The 21,135-nt window shown below is 33.5% G+C and overlaps 1 protein-coding gene across 4 annotated transcripts in view; it reads left to right on the top strand.

The window, feature by feature from the left end:
* PCDH7 (protocadherin 7) overlaps positions 1–21,135 on the top strand; it is a 412,199-nt gene that overhangs the window by 217,814 nt on the left and 173,250 nt on the right. The window contains exons 3-4 of one of the 4 annotated variants that reach the window (XM_090266998.1): positions 2,477–2,569; positions 14,123–14,311. The exons of 2 other annotated variants lie outside the window; for them this stretch is intronic. In XM_090266998.1, coding sequence (XP_090123124.1) covers positions 2,477–2,562 — 86 coding nt within the window. In that variant the 3' untranslated portion in view covers positions 2,563–2,569; positions 14,123–14,311. Of the gene's footprint in view, positions 1–2,476; positions 2,570–14,122; positions 14,312–21,135 lie in introns of those variants that run through there. One more of the 4 variants, XM_090266997.1, reaches the window with a different exon arrangement.

Below are 21,135 nucleotides of genomic sequence, written 5' to 3'. Positions count from 1 at the left end.
CCAATTTCTAACAAATACCCCTTTAGTACCAGGGATTATTGTATTATTCTGATCCTTCAAATATGTAAAAAAGCTTTCAAGAAAAGAAAAAGTGTTCACTTTTATTTCTCTTAATTCATATAATTGTCTTCTCCACTCTGAATATATGACTCTTTAAAAATTCAGTTTAATTATTTTGGTTATCAGTCTGTGTTATTTCAGTCATTTATAAGCTTATCTGTTAATAGAATCATTTTTGTATTGTTACCTCTTGATAAATTGCACTATTAGTGTTCTTCTGTGTTTTGTGTATATGTTATTTATTTTCCAAATTCTCATACCTTTGGTTATTTTTGCATCTCTCACAATGCAGTGCTAATTTCCAAGTACATTACCTCATAGTAATCCTAAAGTCAAAGAAATACTTTACTATATATAAAATCTATAAGCTATAATGGGCCTACATACAAAAAAATTTGTATTCCATGAAAATATCTTGCCACAAATTAAGAGCATTTTGATTCTTTTTTTCTGGTTTATGAGGTTCCCATATTTGATTCTTCCAAAGACAAAATACTGATCACAAGATAATCACTGAGGAATACTTAAATGTAGGAATAATTAGGTTTATTATTTTAGCTTTACTAAAACTGGACTATGTCAGTTTTTAATTTTGGAGGCAGATTTAAATTTTAATATATGTTTAACAACAATTAATATTTTAAATAAAGTACAAAAATCAAAACTTTATAAGAAAAAACAAAGCTACAAAATTATATTCAATCATATCAGAAAAAATTAAGTTTGCTACTTTGATTTTGTTTCTTTTAATTCAGCAGGTGTAGATACTGCATATGCCCTCAAAATTTTTTGATGCTAATTTTACGATAACCAGTTAGTTTGCAAATTTCTCAACTTAAGGGTTGACTAATACGATTGCCTAAGTTTTAGGTGGGTCATGTTATTTTAAATGGAGATCATAGCTAATAGTAAGTAGTGTGTCAAAGACCAGAGGAGTTGAGAAATTAGAAAGTTTTGAGACACCCTGTCTAAACAGGATTAGACAAGATCAAGAGGATTATCATGCTCCAAACCCAAAGATTTTTTTTTGTGATAGCTACTTTCCTAAACATCAGGATTAAAGGTTAGAATCTCGTTCAGAAACAAGAATGCAAACACGCATTCAAGAAATTCCTTGTCTTTAGTAAAAAGATTCAAGAATGCCCTGCCCTTTTGTAAATAATGCAGTGAGAAACATTGGTGTTGGGGGTCAAAAAATAGTTTTCTCGACAAAGGAAAATTATTTTTTTCCTGCTTCTATTTTTTACAATACTTTTTTTTACTACTTTTAGAATTAAGACTTTGTGTTCTAGAGCAGTTTTGATTCACAACAAAATTGAGAGCAGGCACAGACATTTCCCATATACATGCATAGCCCATTTCCACAGTGGGACACCTCTTCTCTTCTCCACAGACTCTGCATATATTTTTGTAAGTTCCTTTCTACTATGTATAAATAATGTACAAAGTCATTTTATGTGGGTTTTATTTAAATGTAAAGATGCAAATTTAAAGATTTCTTAAAAATCAAATCCTAAAAGCAAAATCGGTGGCAGTGTTTGGATATCTGGTTTGGTATTATTTCATATACTGATATTATTAAACCAGTTACTCACTATTAAAATCAGATAATTTACTATTATTGTTAACTGTTTATTAAACACTTTCATTTTATTTTTTCCGTATACTTCTTTATATTTTCCTTTTAAAAATTACATACAATCCACATTAAACCATGTCTACAGGGATATAATTTAAAACATGAAGCTTTTACAACTTTTATTTGTCTTCTTGCAGTATATAAGGATTCTACTAAATTTAATTCTTTTTTATTACATTAACAAGTTCAAGTTATTTTTATATCAAACCTACATGCCCTTAGGAAATTATAAAAAAGAAGGTATATTGTGAGCCAGTTATATTGCAATTAGGTAGAAACAGTTAGAGAAATGACAATGATTCTATTGTGTATTGGAGAAAGATATATTTATATATATATACACACACACAAACACATATATGAAGGTATATATATATATATATATATATATATATATGTATACACACACACACACACATATAGTTGATATTACTTATCCTGTAGTTTTTCTTAAGTCTGTTGTAAAAAAATAATTTGTACTTTTATATCAAAGTGCTACCCTGTCTAGTCAAAGAGCGAGAATAAAATGGTAGCGCATTCTGCGTCGCAACCCTTTTTCTCTCTAGACTTGGGAAATTATAGTTGAGAGAATATTCAGATTAACTCCTTTCAAAACACGTAATTTGTTTAAGTTATCTTTGCAATTGTTATACATTTGAACAAGAAAACAAGCTCGGGTTTTCGGAAAGTTTGTTATTGGCGACGTCTGTGGATGGACACCGTTGTGTAGGGGCCGCTGATTCTCCCTTTACGTTTTTCCCCGTCTCCCTCCCCCAGGTGTGGCTGCCATCACCTTTCCCTTCCTTCCCTTTCCTCATGGCAAGACGCATGGAAGAAGAGTGCTGTTAAGGCCTCTCCATTAATCAACAGGTATGGCGGTTCTCATGAAGCAGTGCGGCTGTCCCTCTCCTGCGCTTTCTATTAATAGCTGTCTCTTCTACATCTAGAAGATGTGTTTACCCACTACACAGAGCCTACCGATTTGGAACAATTGTCCAAACTGAGTACATCTTTACACATTTCAGCACGTTCTGCGTTTCATAATTCCCTGCAGTTGTAGGTTTATTTTTTCAAATAAAAAGTGTACAGATTAACAATAGCCTTTTCAGAGAAGGGTACTGGGGTGTTTTCTTAACTAATTATATAGGAAAGAAGGGAAAGTGTATGTTTGTTTAATATACCACTTTCAACATTCTTCAAATAATTGCTATATAACATACCTTTGAAGATATACAATGGGCTATTTTGTAAAATTTAACTCAGATGTAATTATTATGACATTCAGATTTTTACTTATCTGGTGATCGAAAATTAGGTATAAGCCATTTCTAATAAATCTACCTGACAAAGCCATATCATTCAGATGTGAGAGCTGAATGTATGCTAATCACTTTCTGCAGTGCTTTCATGAACTCTGCTGGTGGCATTTGAGGTAGATGGAGGACTGTTCCCTTCAGCAGTCCCCATATTACTTCTTTCAGGCTGCTGCGTTTTCAAAGGAGCTAGTCCCTCAGGGCTCAAACTCCAGCAGTCATAACCTATAAAATAGAAACACTCAGTCATCACAGGGAAACACCCACATTCTTGATTTCCTTTTTCACTAGAAGAACTGGTCCTTCTAGCTCCTGCAGGGGCTTGTTGTGAGGATCTGTCAGGCTCTGCAGTACAGTTTTGTGACTCTATCAGGATCTTTGAGACATGTGACTAGAACTCTACCTTTGGCATAAGGTGATTACTGGCAGATTTAAAAAAATAAAAAAGAACAGTGAGTGTGTCTATAGTTGTTGCATGTGTGTGGCAGTGTATTTAAATGATAGCTTAATTAAGATGTGTCTGTATACCAAAAAAAAAAACAAAGCATTTTAATTTACACGTATTTCCATTGATCGACCATTAACCATTAAAGACTGCTCAATTACTCTCCGTTAAGGAATATGTGGTCTCTTATCCAATGAAGCTCTGAAATGATTGGATGTGCTTCATGATCCTGATTCTACCCTTGTTCCCAGTCTGTATATTATGCTTTGCTGTGGATGCACACTGTGCTCTGGCCTCTGCACCTTTCCCCATTCATTACAGTCTTTCATGTTCACAGGCCTTTGCATAGTCAGGTCCCTCCATTGGGAGAGTCTTCTCCCCTGGGTCTGTTTGGAAAAATTTACAACAATAATAATAGTAAACATGTTTACTTTGTGTCAGCCACAATGTTAGTGAGCTTAATCTCCATTTTCTTAATTCATTCACACAAAAGAAGCTTGAATTAGAAATTATTATTACTCATATAAGATTGATTAAAAAATGAGGTATAGGTAAATCTAATGCAGTTAAGACCACTCAGAATTGACCCAAGTTGGGTGGGCTTTCTGAGCCTTCCCAAGCTAAGCTGGGTCTCACGTTCATGTCCAATTCGGAGTTTCACGAGGATGATAATTTAATCTTATCTTTTACAAACTCTTCTATATTCATATCTTTATTACTCACTTATTGTTGAACAAATGAATGTTTACAAAACATTTATCTTTTTCACCCTCTTTATGTATACTTACCTCTACTCTGTTTTGATTTCTCTTAACTTGTGGCTCATCTATTGGTTTCACAGATGACTCAATATACTTTATCATAAAAATAATTCATTATTTCTCCAAAATTTATGCCTTGTAATTAAAAACCAAGTTAGTATAAAATTCTTGCATATACAGCAAGAAGATGATTTAAATTGTATAAGATTTATCAAATCTAATCATACAAAAGAAGCATAGGTATGTTTACATTCCATATGTTCAAATGTTATAAATTTTTGAGGAAAGGTAATCAGAAAAATTCTGTTTTACATTATTGGCACGTAAAGGAACTTGTGAACCTATTTAAAAAAGTCTTAGCAGTTTACATACAAGAGAAAAAGTGGAAAAGTAAAATGTAGATGAGATAAAGAGGACAAACTGGGAAGAACAAAATATCTTTGAGAAAAGAAAAAGATTTTGGAAATGTGAATAAAGAGAAAAGCAATAAAAAAATACAAGGAAACATATTTGAAATCCATGGATAAGGCAAGGACTTTAAAAGAATACAAAATAAGACTTAGATGGAAAAAAAATCAATGTAGCTAGAAAAAAAGATTTTACTTATGAATTCATGTTTCCATTATTCTTAGAAAAACCTTTGAGATAAAATGAAAGGGCAAGTTAAGATATGTTGATTTGTGTACACTATATTTTTCTAGGACCTTTTTTTCTGTGGAACCAGTGCTTTTGAGAGCAAGATAAGGGCTTCAGTATTAATTTGGAGCTATGTATTTAGAACAAAAATGGTAGCAAGTGGATACAGTTGAGGAAGGGCTTGATGAAAAATTAAGATACAACTCAAAATACCCTTTCTCACCATACTCTACCAGGGTAATGTTAGAATCAATCAATCAATCTGTGAATATGAGAATCATTTATGTCTATTTTTATTTATGTGGAGTGCTTGGAGCAAAGAACGAATGTTTGCTCCATTAGTCTTGGAATTTTAAGACTTGGTAGAGAGACATGGTCAACCAATATAGTCTTAAATTGTGCATGTATCTCTCGTCACCATTACAAGAATCTTTGCTTAAGTAATTCCATTGACACAAAATGCAGAGGTAGCTCCCTGTATTTTGGAACATCTTTAACTTCCCAGTTTTTTCTTATATTGGGTCTAAATCTGCCTTTCTGTAACTTGAATCCATTTATCCTAGGTTTTCCATTTGGGGAAATACAAAATAAGTTCTATTTTTTTCCAAATGAAAGTTCTTCCAAAACCTAAATTCAGAAAGACACTCTGCCATGATATCTAGATATATGATGTCTCTTAATACATTCTTTTCTGGGTTAACTGCCCCAGTCTTTCTAATTGCTCATTGGTTGCCAGTCTTTCTGGCATTTGTTTAGTGCCAAATACTTTTTCATGAAATTCAGGAAGGGTTCCCCTAGTTTATATTCTTATATTTGGTCAGTTTGAAGAACCCTGAAAACCCATTTAGAGAAAAGGTAAAAAAAGAAAGTACAGTTTAAAATAGCATATTACTTTTATTTGAATTAATACATAATAGAGGTGTGGTTTGGATAGTATATACTATATAAATAAAATAAATTCAAGTATATATAAAAATGGATGCAAAAAGATAGAAAAATGAATTAGCATTAAAAACAAAGGTAAAGGTGAAAATAAAATAATTTTCAGTCTTCCTTTTTATTTTTAAATTGAATACATACATTGGTTTAATTAGTTCATCAGAAGAATCTTTTCCTAAGAAGCCCATTCACCATTCTCACCAATTTGACATTAAAGAAAAATACTTAAGTGCATAATATCAGGAGAAGTAAAAGAGAAAGAAAACAAAGGCAAAACAATAGCCAAACAGGCCAAAAACTATTTTGTCAATGAACATTACTGACTTTGATGACTCATTGATAATATGTGCTCACATGTTACAGGGAGGTCAAAATTGCACAAAATGAGATGGAAAGATGTGACATCATTTGGAATCAAAGGGCAGATAAAGTACTTTCCAGACAAGGTAAAGCTAAAGGAGTTCATCATCACCAAGCCCCGATTACATGACATGTTAAAGGGACTTATTTAAGAAAAAGATAAAAACTATGAACACTAAAATGACAATAATTTCACAACTATCAACAGTTGAATCTAAAAAACAAACTAAGCAAACAAGCAGAACAAAACAGAATCATAGATACGGAAATCATTTGAAGGTTATCAGTTGAGAAAATAAAGAAAGAGAATGGGGGAAAAGGTGCAGGGATTAAGAACAAATTGATAGGTACAGAACAGGCAGGAGGATATTAAGAATAATATAAGAAATGGAGAAGCCAAAGAACTTATATGCATGACCCATGGCCATGAACTAAAGGGGGATTGCCAAAGGGGATGGGGGTGCTGGGTGGAGCAGGGTAAAGGGGGAAAATTGGGACAACTGTCACAGCATAATCAATAAAATATATTAAAAAAGAAAAAGAAAGATGAGTAAATCATGCTCTGTCAGATACTGCCTTTCTTTAGTAACATTTAATGAAAAGTAAATCCTTCATTTATGTAAATACTTCCTTAATGGCAAACTGCTGTCACTGTCCCTCAATGAGTCCTGTTTTTGAGTAGATTATGGCACTCTCTCATAGGCCCACATATCTGACTCTCAATGAGTTCCTGCACAGAATATATGGCCTTTTCTAGAACTGGGAAACTTATTTAATTTGCTGGCAGAGAATGCCTTTTTTTGCCACAAGGCTTTTCCCTGACCCTACCCAGGGTTTTCATTCCAAATGTGCTTTGTATGTTATGAACCTATGTAGTCTTAATGAATGCCTTCCATATGGTAATTGAAGTGCTGACTTTATAGTCTCCAAAGCTACAGTGCCTACATAAATTCCTTCTCTATATAATGAATGTTGCTTTGTAAGTTGTATGAATATTTGCTCCCTATTTTGCTCTCTTTAGATTCCATTCTCAAAGCCATAGCCTTTAGTTATTTGAAAATATATGATTCCTAGGCAATATTATTAACAGAAAACCTCTGTCTGCTTTGTCTACCACTGCTATTGAAGACATATGCTGTGTGCAACATGTCTACTTTAATACCTTTCCCTCTGCCTTTACTATTTTAGGAAGATGGGAGTGAAATTAAAGAGATGTGAATCAATTGCTTTACCTCTCAAGACCTCATTTATTTCACTTAAATGAGGGATTTGACTAGCTGGTTTTCAAAGTAACTTCCAACTGTCTACGGAATATGGTAGACCATAAATTTTAGAAATTGGTTATTTGTTTTAGGCTTGCCAATAAACTATATTGAACCTCCCTGGGGCACAATTTCCTCATCTGTAAAACAGGGAGACAAAATTAAATCAGGGATGTGGTTTTTAGTGATAGCATGTGTTGACTTATTTTTCTTTCTGGAGCTTTCCCTTCAGGTGGGTTTTGAGAACTTGCTTTGACTCCGTAGAATGGAGTCCTATGATTATGTGATCAATTATCTTTTATGTGCAGCCTTCTTATATAATTTCTAAGAAGGCTTCTAATACAAAAAAGGAAAAATATTGATTATTAACTTAAGCTGCTTTTTTTTTCTTTTTGCTGTATATACATATATTTCTAAAAATACGTGAAGCCAAGAAAATGTTTACTCTAAGGAAGACAGGTTGAGGAAAAGACAGTAATTTGAGAAATTTGAAGCACTTTAATATAGAAGAGAGATGAAGTATTATATTCATTCTTGTTTTCTGAGGTCAGAACAAATGCCAGTAGGCTTAAGTGGGAGAAAATTGTTTGCTTAGAAGGATGAAATGTATTACCACAAGAAATGCTTAATAAAATATGCTCCAAGAATAGTTTTGAAATCAGTATCACTGAAGATGTTAAAACTTAGGTTGCTAGATAATTTTTCAAAGCCATTATTAAAGACATTCATTCACAAGATAACTAGTGATACAAAATGAGTCCCAGTTTAATTGTCTGTGTTGATAATCATCAGACATAATAAGAGTGATAAAACAGTACTGGAATTTGGTGACATGATTCTCAAAGGTTTTGTTGGACACGGTGCTTGAGAATTTTAACACATATCATCTGTTTGCCAGTGCTATGATGTTGCAGTGAACTGCTTTTGCCTAAAACCAAAGCTGTTCTTCTGAAGAAAAAGTACTTGATTTTCATTTGTGGGTTCATCACTTTTTTTTAAAATCTGGAGATTCTACTCTTTATTTTGAATGTTTTATTTTTAAATTAATTTATTTTTCAATTACAGTTGACATACAACATTATTTTATTTTCAGGTGTACAACAAAGTGATTAGACATATAACTTACAAAATGATCATCCTGGTAAATCTAGTACCTATCTGACACCATACATAGTTATTAAAATATTATTGACTATATTATTTAGACTGTACTTTATACCCTCATGACTATTTTTATAACTGGTAATTTGCAATTCTTAATCCCTTCCACCCTTGTCACTCATCCCCCCAAATTCTCCCATCTGACAATCATCAGTTTGTTCTTTGTTTCTATGATTTTTTTTTTTTTTTGGTCTGCTTTGTTTGTTCTTTTTTTTTAATTTTTAATTTTAGATTCCTCATATAAGTGAAGTCATATGTTATTTGTCTTCCTCTGGTTTATTTCACTCAACGTAATACTCTCTAAGTCCATCCATGTTTTTGCAAATGGCAAGGTTTCATTCTTTCTTATGGCTCAGTAATATTCTGTTCTGTATATGCACAACTTCTTTATCCATTCTGCTATCAATGGACACTTATGTTGCTTCTGTATCTTGGCTATTGAAAATAATGCTGCAGTGAACATAGGGTTGCATATATATTTTCAAATTAGTGTTTTAGATTTCTTTGGATGAATACCCAGAAGTGTCATTGCTGGATCATATATATGGAAGTTCTATTTTTTAATTTTTCGAGGAACCTCCATACTGCTTTTTTGTAGTGTCTTCAGCAATTTACAATCTCACCCACAGTGCATGAAGGGTTTCTTTTCTCTCCATCTTTGTCAACACTTTTGAGAGATGAGATCTCATTGTGGTTTTAATTTGCATTTCTCTGATGATTAGTGAAGTTGAACATTTTTTCATATGTCTATTGGCCTTTTGTATGCCCTCTTTGACAAAATGGCTATTCAGGTCCCTTTACCATTCTTAACTGGAATTTTTTATTTTTTTGGTGTTAAGTTTTATGAGTTCTTTATATATTTTAGATATTAACTCCTCATAGGATGTACCATTGGGAAATATATTTTTCCAAGTTGGTGGTTTACTTCACTGTGCAAAAACTCTTTCGTTTGATGTCTTCCCATTTGTTTAATTTTCCTTTAGTTTTCCTTCCCCAAAAAGACATATCTAAGAAAAAATGTTTTTAAGAGCAATACCAAAGAGTTTACTTTTTGTGTTTTCTTCTAAAAGTTTTATGGCTTCAGCTCTTATATTTAAGCCTCTAACTTTTTTAAAGTTTATTTTTGTATATTGTGTAAAAAAGTTGGTTCAGTTTTATTTTTCTCCATATAACTGTCCAGTTTCCCAACAACATTTATTGAAGAGTCTGTTTTTACCTCATTGTATATTCTTGCCTTCTTTATTGTGGATTCATTGATCATATTGTGGTTTATTTCTGAGCTCTCCACTCTGTTCTGTTGATCTGTGTGTCTGTTTTTTATGTTAGTACCAGACTGTTTTGATTACAATGGCTTTGTAATGTCAGGTAGCCTGATTCTTCCAGCTTTGTTCTCTTTTTTTTTTTTTTTTTGTATTTTTTGTTTGTTTTCAAGATTGCTTTGGTTATCAGGGTCTTTTGTGGTTCCATATAAAATTTAAGGTTATTTGTTCTAGTTTTATGAAAAATGCCATTGGTATTTTGATAGAGATTGTATTGAATCTGTAGATTGTTTGGGGTAGTATATACATTTTAATGATATTAATTCTATTTACCCATGAACTAGGTATTTCCTCCCATTTATGTGTTTCTTCATCAATGTTCCATAGTTTTCTGAGTACAGGCCTTTGACCTCCTTGATTAAATTTTATTCTTTTTTAATGTTATATTTATTGCAGTGTAAATAACTAAAATTAAAGCTGTAATAAATATGACTTGCAAAAATAATTTAATGATTTATTGTTTTTAGTGTATTAAGGTGTGGAACATAAAGCAGTTACAGAGACTCATAAATTATCTAGTCTGGAAGAGATTATGGAAATTTAGTTTAAAACAACTATGAAAAAGTTACTTTTAAAAAAGTAACTTTTCCAAGGTCATTCAGTTAGTGACACATCTGTGATACAGATTTCCTTAACCACAGTCTGAGTAATTAAATTAACTGCAATAGCTTGCTTAAAAATATAAATATTAGTGAACTACCATTTTTTGTGCATGTTTGGATGCACTCTTTACCTTAAGTCAGCAGGATAAATTAAAGTAAACAAACTATTTTATTTATAAGAAACAGAAAAACACTAGGTAGTGTAGCCTTCTGTGTTCCTGGATGGGCATGAATATTGGCACCTCTTTGTAAAGTTTACATTACAAACATTCTTTTTATCCAACTGGAAACATTTTTCAGAAGTTAAACCAGTCAAAAATATATTCCAACTTATAATCATGATCTGCGTAATAAGATCTTATCAGCACCATTTGTAACTGGGGACACCCCAGTATGCAGCAACCCTGTAGTTCACACTCAGTAAAGCAGGGCAAGTTACCCAAGATTTCTAATCATAAGCATTAACCAGACTCAACCATCATTACGTGAGCTTGCCTGTCCACTCTAATCAGGACAATAGTCATCAATTAAATAAATAGAACATCTGATTATAAAGAGATTTGTTAAAGCAGCCACATTAGCTGGTTGTAATGGGATATTAGCTAATGGACAGGGGAAAAGGTCCATAGACCACCTTAATGCATATTCTTCAGGATTTGCATTCTTTGTGATCTTTGTTGAGTAGAACAACATGATAAGCCATTGTGTTCAAGTAGTAAAGAAAATACAGGGAAATGTAGATCTGATTTTAAAATCATTCCACTTTTATGAAAATAATAGATAACTGGGCCTGAATGCTAAAGTTGTACTGATTTATGTATTAATAATGTGAACGAACAATAATGCTGGGAGGGCTGTTGGCTATCCAAGGGTGTTTTAGCTAATTTATTTTGAAGTTTTATTTATTTACTTATTTTCTTTCCAACAAAGCACCGTGCTATCAATGGCTTTCCTCTCTCTCTCCTTTTTTCTGAACCAGTTATCAAAAATATATTGTGTATTATATGTAAGACATTTTCTCCCAGGGAACTGAAATTCTAATTTCATCATGGACACTAGTGGAGAAGCAACTTTCAGCTAACACATTAACTTTCTTTACTGCAAACTGCTGGTTCACGTTAGGTTAGGAAAGACTATCCAAATATTTTTGGCTTCAGAGGTAGTGACAAAAGAAGCAGGAATTAAATCACTTGCTTATGTTTTGCAATACTTGAACTTAAGAAAACTGTGGAACAGGGGTTATGTCTTAGAGACTAAGAGTACATGCTGAACTGTGGCAGGTAGAGTGTTTTTCCATAAAAAAGTAAAAAGAGGAAGACATTAAGTAAAACTAGGTAGAACAAACTATATGTGCATGGAAAGAATCAGAGATGTAGAAGGTTATATTTTTAAAACACACTACACTTTTTTTTAATTTGCTTTTTTGCATGGCAAGATGCATGAGTAAAATGGGAACACAGGAAAGTAAAAGCGAAGGAGATAGGAAACCAGTAGCACCATGCAGGCCTGTGAAAGGGTTATCCTTAGATGCTTCATATGGCTAGCTGGGCAGATACTTTTCTTCACATTTCCAGATTGTGTGTCATGGATATGTGAGCGTTATGTAAACATAACACCATATCAAGTATAGCTCAAAGAATACAGAATCTATTTATGACTCTCCAGGTTGCCTTAAGGTGTGTATCTGTATATCATATATCAAAAAAATGCAGTCATGCATAAGGGGGGACCCAAAAACCCTCAGGTTATCTTTTGAGGGGCAGACCCCTTGTAGTAAAGGCTTTCCCCCACTTGGTGAGTGTTCTAGGAACCCATCTCTATCAGTGAACCAGCTGGCATTGTTGTGAGAGGCCGTGTTTGGCTTCAGTGAATATTTTTTGAAGAATCTTTTCAACACATTTGCTTATTTCATGATGGGTGATTTATGAGCACACCTGCCCACACTGCACTGAGTTTTCAGCAGTTTTTGAGCAAAAATGGCATGACCCCCATGCCCCACCCTGCTTATTCACCTGATCTCACCCTGAGCAACATTTTTTTATTTGTTTTCCTGGATGAAAAATTTCTCAAAGGGAAATGTTATGCCAGTGTGGAAGAGGGGAAACACAAAATGCCAGAATCACTGAAAGACATCACAATTGATGAGCTCGAAACTGTTTTGAGCAGTGAAGAAAATGTCTTGATAGCTGTATTGCATCAAATGGAGAGTACTTTGAAGGTGACTGAAATTTAAACGTGTAAGTATAAATGCACAATTTTTACAAATAAATTCCAAATTCCATTTTTGGCGGTCCTTCCTAGTATATCTAAAACTATAATTTATTATTTTTAGATTTACAGAATAACATGAGAAATAAAATACATTTATTTAATAAAATTCTGGTTTTAACAAGCCTTTTTTAGTTTTTAGAATTATTCATGTACTTTTGGCCAAGAACATTTAAATTCTAGGCGTATTTTTAAAAAATAAATTACTTCAGTTTGTAGTAAAATGGTTTACAACTGAAATAAATGATTGTGGGACGTTGCAGTTCTTTTATAGCATGTAGCATTTTGTCTATTTCTTTACGAAAAACTCTATTATTTATGTAATTTAAGGCAAGTATACCAATAATTTCATCCACTAAATCATTGCTCTCATTAAAATACTGATTGAAAAAGGACAAAAATCAAATTATCTCATTACCAATTTAAGAACACATTTCTAAGACAGAAAAAGTATAGACAGAAAAACCGAAAAAGTATTTTTAATTTTATTATTTTATTTTTTAATATCTTATTTATTTATTTTTAGAGAGAGGGGAAGGGTGGAAGAAAGAGAGGGAGGGAAACCAATGTCTGGTGGCTTCTCACATGGACCCAACTGGGAACTTGGTCTATAACCCAGACATGTGCCTTGACTGGGAATCAAACTGGTGACTCTCTGGTCCACAGGTCAGTGCTCAACCCACTGAGCCACACCAGCCAGGGCTTATTTTATTTCTTTTCTATCACCATTTATACCCCTTATACCCTCTTCCACCTCCATCTAAATCCCCTCCTCTACACACTAATTATATTTTAAATGTGTATTACTAAGTAAATATAGTTTTGCAAACATAGCTACATTCATTAGCCATTTTATTTTAATGTAACTAATAAATAAAAGTGAATAATAATTCAAGGAGATACCAATTGTATTTGTTATATTTTATAGAAGTGCGAAATTCCTTATTGTTTCAATAGTGGAGAGCAAAAGCATTAGTTAGCAAAATTAAATGGTTCAGAAAGTTTAAGAAAATAATGAACCATCTGCATTTTGGTGTAAATATCACTAACATTTTCCACAGATATCATTAATCAGCATTGCAGTGATGTTTTAACGTAGGAGCCCTCTCCAGAAAATGTGCAGCTATTGTAAATACAACAAGAATGGTTTGTGCGACCCCGATGTAACCTGGCAGCTGAGAGTGGACTGGAATGCACATGCGTGAAGTATAAGGATTTCACTGGACTAGTCAGTGGGGGCAGTAGATGCCATTGAGTGAGCACATGTACTGTGTCGCAGTCACATTCAAAATGACTGAGCGAGGAGAGTAAGAAATTTGCATCAAATTCCATGTTAAGCTTGAACATTCCTCCGTAGAAATATTCAGATGATTCAGAAGGCTTTCGGGGACAATGCGATGAGTGCAGTCCAAATAAAAGTGTGACACAGATGCTTCAAAGGTGGCCGAGAATCTGTTGAAAATGACCCACGCTCTGGAAGGCCTGCAACAAGCAGAACCCCTGAGAATGTTGAATGTGTACGCGCTGCAATCAACAAAGACCTACAACTGACAGCGCGAGAACTAGAGGCCAATCTGGAGATTCCAAAAACCACTGTGTCCGAGATTTTGACCCTGGATCTTGGCATGAAACGTGTCATGGCAAAATTTGTTCTGCGGCCTCTGCTACCAGAGCAGAAGGAGCATCATACTGCACTTGCTAATGACACTGTGACGTTCAAAGGTGCCTACTTTGAAGGGGACTGAGGGGTCATTGTCCTGTGTACAATGTTTCTTGTATCTTCTTCATTAAATGTCTATTTTTCATATCACATGGTTTTCTGGACATACCTAGTAAGTTTAGCTTTTACTTTCAATAGCAATTTATTTATGAGATTCAGTAATGAGAAAGACTATATTTTTAAAATTTTGCTCATAAATTGAGGGGCACTAAAAGCAACACTTTGGTAATATAAAGATTTTTTAAGCCAAGGATTTATTATAATTAGCTGTGAGATTTCAAACTGGTTTGCTCTAAGAAAATATCTGATATATACAGCACCATTCATAACTAAACTGAGGAACTATTTTCACAGCTCCATAAAGTACAAATGTGAAAGATATAAATTATTTTGTCTTATTGAATGAGTTATATCTTTTTATGGAAAAGTAGAATTAAATATCCTATCTGCTTATTGCTAAGCATATTTTAGTAAATAAAAACACAGACTATTATTATTACGTGTTACAGAGTTTACTTTGACAGACTGTGTAGTTTATATGAAAACATGCTTCCTATAGTTACATGGATATTATATGTATATAATCAAGTAAAATATGTATATCATTTATTCTTCCATAAGTCTGATGGCATTTAATCAACTTCAAGTGTTAATGGATTAATTCAGTGCCTATGACCCTGGCACCTAAGGGTTTACTTTGTTGATAATGAAATTCCTAGACACCTAAACTGGAAATAAAAGTTGCCTTTTATCTGAAATAGTTTACAGTACTAAAACTGTGTGCCTTTTTCTATTGCAGCAAATGGTTATTTATGTCTTTATATCTTTTATTTTGGGTGAATAATTGAGAGCTTCTAATTTACTTAGCACAAGTCCTAAATGAAAGCAGACGTAGACTTAATCAATGAGTAGTTAGCTGGCAAAGGAATGTACCTACACTGAATTGTTATCTATTAAATTTTGATAGGCAGTCTAACCATTCTGTGTTCTCTTTCTTCACCTGTAAAATGATAACATAGTAACATGCACTAAGCTCCAGGTAGTTCATGCAAACATTATACAGATGGTTTGGAATGGAAAGTAAGGCAAATAGGATGAAAGGAAAGAAGGGAAGGAAGGAGAGAGGGAAGAAAAATTCCCCACTGATATGTTAAAAGGTTCAGTCCCCAATGCAATATGTAGATGCAACCTCTAAGTACAGAGGGCATAGAAAATGGATATAAGATAATATTTTGCAGTTAAAAATGAATCTCTGTGTAGGTGGGCTCCGAGAAATGTGTTTAGGAATAAATGGGAAAATGAGAGTTGGCTCTGGCTGACTCATGTAACAGGGCACTGTGCAGACACACCAGTGAATCAGGCAGTTTTGGTTAAGCGTAGGTGAAACTGTTCTGGCATAGCCACTGTTTTGGGATAATTTTCTAGACAATGCTTACATAATGGTCACGGAAGAGCTCTGGTAGAGAAATTACAGGATGTAAGTTTCATGCTAAATGTTTCAGGAACAATTCATATACACGTGGTTGCTTATTTCAGGATAAAAAATGAACCAAGCACAAAAGATGTTGGGGCTCCAACTAGTTTGCAAATATAAACAAACAGAAGAAAATAAACATGAGACTGAGAATTAAGTGAGACCTGTTAATTCTCAAATATTAGTTAATTAACATACCACTTAGCTTCCTTTGTATTATATATTGTGTCCCAGGATTGTCTGAGCATTATTGATACAAATCAACTTTGGCTTTAAGGGTGCATCCTCCACTTATTGTGTGAACTTCAGTTATATTCACGTGATTTCACACAACTTAAAGTGAGAAAAGAACAGTATGACCATATATTAGACCAAAAATATTTCTCCTGAGTTGAAGGGGAAAAAAATCTGTTTTAAATGTTTTAATCTGAATAAACTGAGCTAGCTCTCTGTTTGGATACAGAATTTAAAAAATTAGGGTTGATACCAAGAAAATATGTGAATCAAGAAGAAATAAGTAGTAGTTGTTACTTAACATTGAAACACATTTTTAGGGGTTTATAAGTCTTCTATGTGGATTGTTTTATCTTTCGACAGATCTTCTTTTGCTAAATGAATACTCATTTCTTTTATGGGGACCTTTATGAAATATTTACTGTATTCTTAATGACAACTTAAAATTAATATTTTATGCATATTTTATTTTATTCAAAAATGATTTAAAGTGCCTTATAAAATGTGTATTACAAAACCTGACAATTTGTCACTGTTTTATTATGACTGAAACATATCTAAACATACCAAAAACACTATTCTTTTCCCACCCTCTACCTCACCTCCATCTTGTTATAGTGATTTGGAAATGTAATCTTGGTGATCACTCACTGTGTAGATTGTCAGTTGATATGGATTGCCCTAGCATAAAACTTAGCTATTGGTCTTCTGACCTGGTATGATCATATTGTTTTTACTGCCATTTTTCTATCCCAAAGATAACTAACCCAATTTGCTTATCGTAGAATATATGGTTAAGCTTCCTGCTGCTGCTCTGGTCAAACACAACATGCCCAGAGGCATTGTTTTTGTCTCAGTAACTTGAAAGCATTTGCTCTGACCTAACCAATCTCCCTCACTCACCTTTCTGCCCACCAAGTAATCTGTTTTCCAGTGCTGGCAATCTACCTCTCCCTTTCCTCAATCAACAGTCACATTTATTTAGTACACCTCTTCGGAGCTTGACATCAACAACAGAACTCAGTTGAAGAAAAGTACATTAGTTTATGAACACCTCGAGCTCGTCTCGCAGGAAACATTTTGAGCTGAAGATCAATGAAAGACCATTGAAGTCCTAAAACAGGGCTATTTGCAGTTTAAAAAATGTTCAATAAACAGATGTTTCTCTAATTGATAGGAGTTCAGGAAGCGTTACAAAACGATGAAAAAAATTCTGGCATTCCAATAAAAGAGTTATTATGGCACTAAAGATGTGTGCCAAGGAATATCCCCTAGATTATGTCCATTATATTCTTAAATGATTAGTCCTCAGTTTCTGAAAAGCTACAAGGTGTGTGTGTATGTGGCGGGGGCTGTGCACTCATGAATGTGTGTGTTTTCAATTGAGGTAGAAAGGTGGTCAGTTAGTTGTAGTCGTTCTATATAAATGGGACTGAGTCTTGAGATAGAGTGAGAGTCTACTACTTTATATTTGTACAACATTCATCTCAGCTGTCCAACTTGTTTACTATTTCTGCTAAAGTGACAGCAGCTCAGCTGGGCTTTCATCATAAAGATAATAAGGCTGCAGACCAAGTTGTATTATTGTCAATCTTCTAATCAGCTAAGCTACTCTTCCTATTTACATTTCAACTATTTACCAATCGTGGGAAGTGTGGGAAGTAAGGTATATCACACTGTTGTCAGGGTGAGAAACAGACAAAGTATGTGATTGGCCCACTGTCGAAACCATCATATGAAACTCAGACCTTGGCTAATGGTAGCTATAATCAGAAGGATTTGATCAGGGTTGATACACAGATTCATCTGGCTTTTGGCCAAAATTTAGTCAATCAAAAATAAGGCTTCTAAATATAAAATATCATGCCATATGTTAACCAAGCATATGTTTTGAGGCTTAAAAGTCATTAGAGATTTTCTATTCCTTTCCAACTTCTCTAAGTAGCTTTTCCAAGTTGCTTTTCCTGAATCATAGTATTTTCTCAGTTTTTGGATATATGCTTCCTATAGATAATGGAGATTCTTTACATTGTAAAGAAGTTTTTCCAGTTCTTGGTGTTTAAGACCAAATAATACATTTGAATTATTATATTATTAAAGACTTCTATAAAAATAACGGTGATTTAGTTTAAATGGCAATTTATAATAGCATAAAGTAGCTCCTTCTTATCCAATTCTGTACTATGTGCTAAACCAAATTGTTTTTGTCCTTTTTGTTTGTTATTTCATTGCAAACAGAATGGCTGGATATTCCTGTGTCTTTCATAGTTCATAGATAGGAAGTAACATGCAGGGCATCTTAGAATGTACAATATTTGCCAAATTGAGTGGAATGTCAGAAAGGAGAAAAAGAAGAAACACCACAATGAAGCAAGCTACTCTTTTTTCTCATTTCCAAAATAATGTTTTCAATCAATGGAAATTTTGACATAAGTTTAAACCTTTCTCAACTCTGCAAACCAGACTTAATACAGGGTATTATTCTAAGTCTTATGGATCACGACAGTACCAGAGGGGCTATATTTTTGCATGGATGAGCCATTTTAAGACAATTTCTACAATATATTAGATACCAATATATTATCTTCCCATTTCAAATACATATGTCTTCTCTTGCTCCCTTGAGGTATCTTTAGTAAATGCATGTATTTTGGTTTTAGAAAAACTAATGTATTTTCAACCACCATTAAGTTGTGTACACATTATTTCATCCCAATAATGGTGTAGAGCAGAGTCTTTCCAGTGTTTCAGACTTTATTTTCTTAGGGGAAGGTCTGAGTCACAGCTTTAGTTTGCCATAGGGGAAATGAGAGGATACCTTACACTCCTTTAGTGGTAATAGTTACATTTATTTGGGAACTTGTTGCATTTAATGTGTCATATCTTTGCATATGAGAACCTCAAATGTACTTCTGTTCTTATCTCCCTGGGGTAGGCAGAAGTAGCAGAAGATGTACATCTTCAGAGCTTTGGACACCGGAAGTGGAAGTAGTAGGAGCACCAGCATGCATGAGACTAAAGTGAAATTGTTCTACATCCCTTTCCACTCACTCAGGCAATGCACACCCAGACAAGAAAGTCTGTACCCTTTTTATGTTGTAGTTGAACTGCTTAGCTCTTTTTTCTTAATGCTATTTCCAGTTGTGGAGAGTAAAGAGGCACTTTTCATCCCAGTGCCTAAAGATACCTTTCAAGGAGAGTGAGTGATATTCAGAGAGTTATTGCTATAAGTTTTGCTGAAGTGCTCAGTTTTTAAATTCATATTTATATCCTGCTTTTTCACACAAAGGGCTTGAGGCATTCTCTGGAATCTGTAAGAAACAAGCATATGTTAATTAGCTACATTCAGTTATTTTACATTCAACCACTCTTAGTTCTTGTTGGTTTGTATGCTATTATTATTTGCAATGCTTGTGTGGTATATTTTGTTGATGGTCTTTAAGGTATAGTCATTCATTTGTTAATTATATATGAGTTTATATAGAATAATAAAATATGACAGCTGTTTTCTGCAGTGTAAATTTATGTTCGATGATCCTGACTCACAAGGGAAATAAAGAAACTTGGATCAGACCATGCAGTTAGATGAATTGAATAAATAATCTGTATCTCCACAATTCTAATTATATAGGATGACATCTTTAAAATCAGTGCTTAATTTGGGGGAAAAACACAAAATTTAATTTTTTTCAATCTTTTTTGAAATGAAAGAGCCACTGTTATCAAAATAATTTTATTTTAAATCTAACTAGAGTATTTTATCAAGCTTCTGCTTTTTCCTGAAGCTATTTCCTCTATAGATCACATTATAAGATATCAAATCACCTTTCATCAATCATGCAAAGCAAAAGACATTTAAAATTCTAAGTATTTATCCCTCATCAGAGATGTTACCTCATATTAATGAGTCTTCTTATGCGGAGTAGGTTTCTCCCTCATTCTACACCAGCACTGAATGAAGTTAAAGAAAAATATGGAACTTGCCAGCCTAAGATAGTCATGTTACATAGTTTGCCCTTTTGTGTTCTTGCATCTGCATCTTTCCATCAGGAACAAAATAACCTTTGAAGTTTTCTGGAACTTCAAGAAGGAAAGTTTTAAAAAGAGAAAAGCACTAACATTTTCCTAATCCCGGATATACCCACACTTTAATTATTATGAATAGTCTTCAAGCAATATCCAGAAAGGATGGTCATTTTCATCTAAAAGTATTTCTGCGGAGTAAAAAAGAAAAACATGCATTTTCCTTTTCGAATCTTTCAAGATAGTTAATTCTCTGTGCAATCTATGATGTAAGTGGATAACCTGACCTTGTTAAACATGTACACTCTTTCTGACCATCAACATTATAACTCAAAGCTCTTGCTTTCCAGAATAAGAGCCATTTAAATCAAAGGGTTTTCATTTCAGAGCCCCAACTGCTACTAGCTACATGTCAGAGCTTGGAAGATAACTCTCTAAGTAATTGTAAAGTACTGTTCTCCAATCAGCATATATTATTGCAGGCAAGAACTACCCCATCAGAATTTCTGTTGAAGTTATAACTCAGTAACTTAAGTTTTGTGCCATACATACTTAAATGTCTCTACTGGATTAAAAACATGTTTCTTTCTTCCACTTTTACTATGTTGTTCAGAACAACAATCTACTCTTTTTATTATTTAATTACTCATTGGGGGTAGCTGTCAGTGTTTGTGTGGCAAGATCTAATTCACATCCATGAAGTGTGCCATGGCTCTTTTACTGTTAGCCCCGAAATGCAAAGCAGTAACTCTTAAAGGACAATAGAAATCGGAGGCCTTCGATTATGAAAGTAAAGGAAGAGAAACATATTTCCTATTTTTATACTTTTTGGTTTTTTGTTTATTTTATTCTTTTTAAGGGGAGTGAGATATGGATTGAGTAAGCAGACACTTTTTTTTTTTTTTTTGCCTCCAATTTT

This window comes from Furipterus horrens, unplaced genomic scaffold, assembly GCF_987537825.1.
Source record: "Furipterus horrens unplaced genomic scaffold, mFurHor1.1.pri manual_scaffold_2, whole genome shotgun sequence".
NCBI classification, from domain to species: Eukaryota; Metazoa; Chordata; class Mammalia; order Chiroptera; family Furipteridae; genus Furipterus; species Furipterus horrens.
The sequence above is the reverse complement of the archived record's forward strand: the minus strand, read 5'-3'. Positions and strand labels throughout refer to the sequence as shown.